This window comes from Athene cunicularia (genome assembly GCF_003259725.1).
Source record: "Athene cunicularia isolate RWA chromosome 22 unlocalized genomic scaffold, athCun1 chr22_part1, whole genome shotgun sequence".
NCBI lineage: Eukaryota > Metazoa > Chordata > Aves > Strigiformes > Strigidae > Athene > Athene cunicularia.
Genome location: NW_020799128.1, coordinates 1,944,446 through 1,950,595, shown reverse-complemented (window position 1 = coordinate 1,950,595; position 6,150 = coordinate 1,944,446). Strand labels below are relative to the sequence as shown.

The 6,150-nt window shown below is 48.1% G+C and overlaps 1 protein-coding gene across 1 annotated transcript in view; it reads left to right on the top strand.

Annotated features, from left to right (window-relative positions):
* The first annotated feature begins 119 nt into the window (after positions 1–119).
* DPYSL2 (dihydropyrimidinase like 2) overlaps positions 120–6,150 on the top strand; it is a 51,469-nt gene continuing 45,438 nt past the window's right edge. The window contains exon 1 of the mRNA XM_026862974.1: positions 120–499. Within this exon, the coding sequence (XP_026718775.1) occupies positions 149–499 (351 nt within the window). The 5' untranslated portion in view covers positions 120–148. The remainder of the gene's footprint in view (positions 500–6,150) is intronic.

Below are 6,150 nucleotides of genomic sequence, written 5' to 3'. Positions count from 1 at the left end.
GGGAACAAAGATAAGGATTTTTTTTTTTTTTTTTTTTTTTTTTTTCCCCTTCACCTCTTCTCGTGTGTGTGCGTGTGTGTGTGTGTGTGAAGGACCCTCCTGGTTACCGCTGTTATTATTTTCCCTTAGCAGGGAGACCACACAAGCCATGGCTGAGAGGAAGCAGTCTGGCCGGCAAGGCGAGGAAGAAGAAGTGCCAGCCTTCTTCAAAAACCTGGGCTCGGGCAGTCCCAAGCCCCGGCAGAAATTCTGTGGCATGTTCTGCCCGGTGGAAGGCTCCTTGGAGAACAAGACCATCGACTTCGACTCCCTCTCGGTGGGCCGCGGATGTAACAAAGTCGTGGCAAAGCAGAAGGATGTTGCCCACCTGGGTCCGGATGCTCAGTCCGTCTATTCCAGGCAGAGCGGGAAGGGAGGGGAACCATCTGTTGATTTCGGGAGAAAGGTGGAGATCAGGAGTGCCACTGGGAAGGAGGCGCTGCAGAACCTGAATGACAAGGTGGGTGCATATATATATCTGTGTGTGTGTGTGTGTGTGTGAGATGCAACCTGAACACACGAGAGGCTGCAGAAGGATGTGTCCTTCCCACCCTGCAGCTTTCTTGCTTTTATGTCACCTGCATAGGTTGTGGCAGTCGGTGTCTAAGAAGCAGCATCTCTGCTAGAGCGTTCTTGCCAGAACTCTAATGTTATCCGTGTGCTCTCTGCAGGTGTGTGTGTATGTGCACAGGGAGGAGGGCAGAAGAAGAAAGGAGCCCCTGCACCCACAAACACCTTCCCTTTCCCCGCCCTGCCTTCCTAGTTGGTGATAGAGAACGACTTTTTTTGTTTCTTAGGCAATTCCCCCCAGCACAACGGTAGCAAAATGCCCCACCCAGCTAGTGAATGCAGCTCCCGGGAACAGAAATGCAATTGTTAGCAAAAGAGCATCAATGAGCCTCCACCTACAGGGATCGAATCCCTGCGGGCTTCTGCCGGGGGAAACTCCTACCCCCTCTTCCCAGGGGAGGGCAGACTCCAGAGTGACCCCTGGGAGCTGTGTTTCGATACCAATTTTGATCAAGGCCTCTGGCTACAATGGGAATTTTTGCCTCTGGAAGATCTGGGACTTTGACAGGAATGTGGCGTTCTCTTAGAAACCCACTGAACTCCTCCCAGTCTTTGAAGACTCCTGAAGCTATTTCCTCACCCTCTGGATGTGCCATGGTGTAATAAACCCTATCCTCTTCCTGAGGCAAACCCCATTCAACCCACAGGTCTGGCTGACCGTGCGCATTTGCTTTCCTCGATAAATAGATTTTAGCAAGCTTTATTCTGAGATCTGAGCCGTGAAATACTCTGGGTGTTCCTCTGACAATGCTGGCTCCTGGGCATGGGCTGGAAGAGCGGAAATGAATGAAGCAGCGACCAGCAGAGCGATAAACTCCTGGCGTACGGGGAAGGAGTTTCTGTGAGTAGTGCCCCGGCGGGTTGATGGAGCAGTCTGTCCTTCTGGAAACAGTTTCTAGCGTGTGCCTCCTGATTTTTACTAACGGTATGGATTGGATATACAGGGCAGAAGTCTGCCTGGAATTTATAATATGGGCTTGTCCGCCGCTTTCTCCTGCTTTCAGAAATGTGAAATATTACTGAGGGTATTACTGGGGGCTCATCCTCCCCAGGCCAGACCATATTTGCTCCTTCCTACTGCCGTAACCCAAGGGCTCCATCCGGCCGTACTTACATGGGTGAACAACTGCTGTTTGAGATCCCAAAGCTAGGCCCTGATTTTCACAAGTGCCACGCACCAACCTTTAGTTAGGAGCGGGATTTGCTCCACGCCGCCTCAAACCCGATTTGCCAAACCCAGACAAAAGTTTGCCACTAGAAATGCCTACGGGTTGATGTGACCATGTTGAAGTGCCTACTAATTGAGTAACTTCCCATGATTAATTAGTCTTGTTGGCCTAACCAAGGTGCATCTCGGAAATAAAGGGTATACGCCTCTTCAGCTTTGCGAATCAAAGGTTTTGCAATTCAGGACGTTTTCAGAACTAATTTTGGACAATTTGATGTGGTGATGGCCTGCAGGACATAAGTATAAACAGGTGATATATTAATTCTGAAAAGATTAATTATTTTGTGATTGAAGGGTACCAGTATAATAAAAAAACTCTAAGTGTAATATGGTGAGAAATCAGAAGTCCACATAGAACATTAATCACATTTTTTAAGAAGTATGTGTTTTGTTCCTACTTTTAAAGATTGTTGTATTAATGTTCACTGAGGGTGTGGAATAATGGCATAGTGCAAACCATTTGAGTTGTTTCTCATTAGCTTTACACAACACTGATGCCAGCAGATTGTACAGTGAGGGGTTGTGAGCGTCTGGGTAAGTGCAGCCTTTTATTATAAATGCCTTGCTATGGATTGGCATTTTATTGCAGGAGTGTTTTAGCTTTGATGGTTTTCCAGCAGGCTGCATCTAAACTTGGATCAATGGTTAGATCCTCAGCAGGCAAAACTGGCTTCACTTCAGTGTAGTTAACAGAAGTGTCTTTACGACGATAATCAAAGCTCAATGTATTAAAAAAAAAGGTAAAGAAAAATAACGCTGCAGGAAGTGGCATTAAAGGGAAATGGGGCATTAAAATAATTTCAGATCGGAGTTAACAGGCTTCTGAAGTTTTGCAACTGAATTTGGCCCATTATTTTCAAACCTCTGTCTTAAGCATTTAATAACACATCTGAAATCGGTTCTCCCTGGATAGACTGCACACTATTTCCATGTGATAGGAATCTAAACTACAGTGGAAAGGAACAGCATGTTACGTGATCTTGAATTTCTAACTCGCGTGAATTATTTCACAATAGGCCAGAAATCTTACTGCTTCTTTTTCCTTAGCTCGAGGCTGACAGTAGTTGCAATTTTTATCAATACATGTAACAATGAACACACAGGACGGTCCGTGCTCCGTTTGAGGAACCGAAGGACGCTGTCGTGAGCCGATGGCAATGGGTGCCCATGGCCCGGAGGCAATGGGGATAGCTGGAAGTATTTGAGCCAGTGGCTGAAGCCAAAGCGAGCTTAAAACAGTCATCCTCTCTGTCACCGTACAGAAGGATCTTGTATTAATCTCCGCGGAAATAATTAACAAAGGATGGACAAGCTCTTTCTTATTTTCCTGAGTTCTTAACTGCTCAGAGGATAAAAAAAGGGCATCTAATTATTCCACATTAAATTGCAATATATTGTTCTGCAGGCAAAGATAAGGGTAATCAAATCGCTTTGCGTCTACCCTGGCTAGGGTATTCTACAGGCATCTATCATGGCCTTGCTTTATTGCCTCTGGGCCACGCTGCCTCATCATTCAGGGTTAAGATCATCTCTAGAGGCACTAGGAAGGCTCTCTATCTTAGTTTAAGCAGCTCTTTACAGTTAGGCCTCTGGAGGCAGTGTGACCTATTCAACAGGTCTGCAACTCAGCAGATCGGAGCCAAGCCACTTCCCAGCTGTCAGGCCTTGGAGAATTAACTGCGCTTCTATTGCCCGTCTTAAACTTGGTCATCTTCCCTCTTTAGACTGCTAATGCCTGGTCCTGGAGCTACTTGTTCAATGTCTGAGCACTGCTTAGTGCTTCGAGGCCATGACCTCAGCTGGGCCATCGCTGCCGCCTAACAAGAACGTGATGTTCAAATCCAGGATTTCTTGACTGAGACAATGAACACCTGGCCTGGCTTTCATGAACTGCTGTGCACCTGCAAGCCCATTTCCTACAGCGGGGTTGGTTTTCAGACAGCACCAGGGCAGGGACCTGTGGAACTTACTCAGTAGCGCTGCTTTGTAGTAGTCAGTGCAGAAGCTGCAAGTTACCTCGTCTCAGAGCAAGGGGACTGATAAAATGGTTTCCCAGGGCATTGGTCCTCTGTTCCTTAGATGAACGGTCTTGAGACATACACATTCACGTGGGTTTTGGAAAACCTTGGCCATTGCTTGCTTGACCTGGGTCATTTCCCTCTGTGTATTTCCCAGATTCCCCATGCGTGTAATTGGCATTGCTTCTATCTTGCTCATCTGTTGAAATTCTTCGGGACAGAGACAATCTTTTAGGGGCCATCTATAGGGAAAAGCAAGGTTTGATTGCCAGAGGGATCAGCCAGCCTGGGGCTTGCTTTAATCTAGTTTGCATAGAGAGCCCGAGTAGGAGCTAAGACACTTCAACACTAATACAAGCCCCGGGATCCCAGATCCCTTCTTAAATTGCTACTTAAAGTTCCCGTTGCCACCTTGTCGTTATTCCAGTGATTCGGGTGGTTCCCCTGTGCAACAAACAGTTACCTTTACACACCATTTTTGCATCCTTCAGAAACAATTCGTGGACCTTTGGAAAGTACAGAGCACTGGGTGTAAACTACTGGCCTAAACCAACAAAGCTATGTCCTATTGTAATAAGATAAATAGCAATCATAAATAAACCGACTAGGAAAAATATTTTTATTTTAGAATTGACAGGAGAGGAATCACTTGCAAAACACAGTGTCGTGAAGCTTTTGATACGACTGGGCTTTTTGCGAAAACCTCAAAGCTCTTAGGATCATGGTTGTTCGTTCCTGGAGAGAAATAATGAATAACAGGGCGTTGTTGAGAGCTCAAATAATCATAGACTCTGGAACGTTAATGGAACTGTTGTGTAAAACAAAGAAGCTGTTCCAGACAGCTGGAAAATGCAGTTCTGAGTTTAATTTCTTACAATGCCTGCAATTTTTCTAGCCTTGTTTCGACAGTCATTGCTTGCAAAATAATCATACAGGAGGATGACTTGCATGTTCCTCCAATGGATTGTAATAGTTTGTCTGGCTACTGAAAACAAAAAAAGCCATAGAGAAACTAACAATAATGAGCACAAATGCCAAATTCCTCGTAACTTCTTAGATCCCTCTCAGAACCATCGATCTGTGTAGCTGGAACGTGCCACGCATCCAGTGGGTGTCTCGTGGAGCGGTCTGTTGGTTACCAATACCACTCTCGTGCAGAAATGAGCCAAGAGGCTTTGGTACAGCGCCAGCTTATTATCTGGGCTAAAGACTGGAGGAAAAACTTAAAACACCTGGGGCCAGATCTCCCCACTCGCTTTGGAGCTGAGTCGATTCAGTTCTTTCAGCAGCACCTTGCGATGCAGGCTTTATCTCGGGGGATAGATTCAGGACCTGGCACGATGAGCTTGGCAGCTTTGCGTGCCACCCTTATGCTGTGGCCATCGTTTGACATGAGGCATCTGCTTTTAGTAGGTGCTGAGCAGTTGTGTAGGTCTGCCTGAAACCTTTTACCTGCAGGACCACGTCTAACTCCCGCTATCACTTGTCTGTCTTGTGGCATGTGAAATCTGAGTCTGCCTTCTGTGGTGGTGTTGTAAAGTTGGGAAATGATGGAGGCAGCAAAGCTCATGTGAAGTTGATGTGTGTGTTCTGCATGAACTCTCCTACCCTGGGAAGGGACAGTACTGGGTCAGTCCTGGGACCGGCGCTTTGCTGGGGACATGGACAGTGGGGTCGAGGCACCCTCAGCAGGTTCACTGACAACACCGAGCTGTGTGGGGCGGGGACACGCCGGAGGGAAGGATCCATCCAGAGGGACCTGGACAGGCTGGAGAGGGGGGACGTGCCAACCTCACGGAGCTCAACAAGGCCAAGGGCAAGGACCTGCACGTGGGTCGGGGCAATCCCCAGCACAAATCCAGGCTGGGCGAGGAGTGGGTTGAGAGCAGCCCTGGAGCCAGTCTGGAGGAGGCCACGGAGATGCTGGGGGGGCTGGAGCACTCCCCTTTGAGGATGAGCTGAGAGAGTTGGGGGGTTCAGCTGGAGGAGAGAAGGCTCCGGGGAGACCTTAGAGCAGCCCCCCAGGGCTGAAAGGGGCTGCAGGAAAGGGGGGAGGGATTTGATCAGGGGTGTAGGGATGGGACAAGGGGTAACAGTTTTAAGCTGAAAGAGGGGAGATTCAGTTTAGATCTAAGGAAGAAATTCTTCCCTGTGCAGGTGGTGAGGCCCTGGCACAGGTTGCCCAGAGAAGCTGTGGCTGCCCCCTCCCCGGAAGGGTTCAAGGGCTTGGGGCAACCTGGGCTGGGGGAAGGTGGCCCTGCCCGGGGCAGGGGTGTGGGACTGGATGGGCTTTAA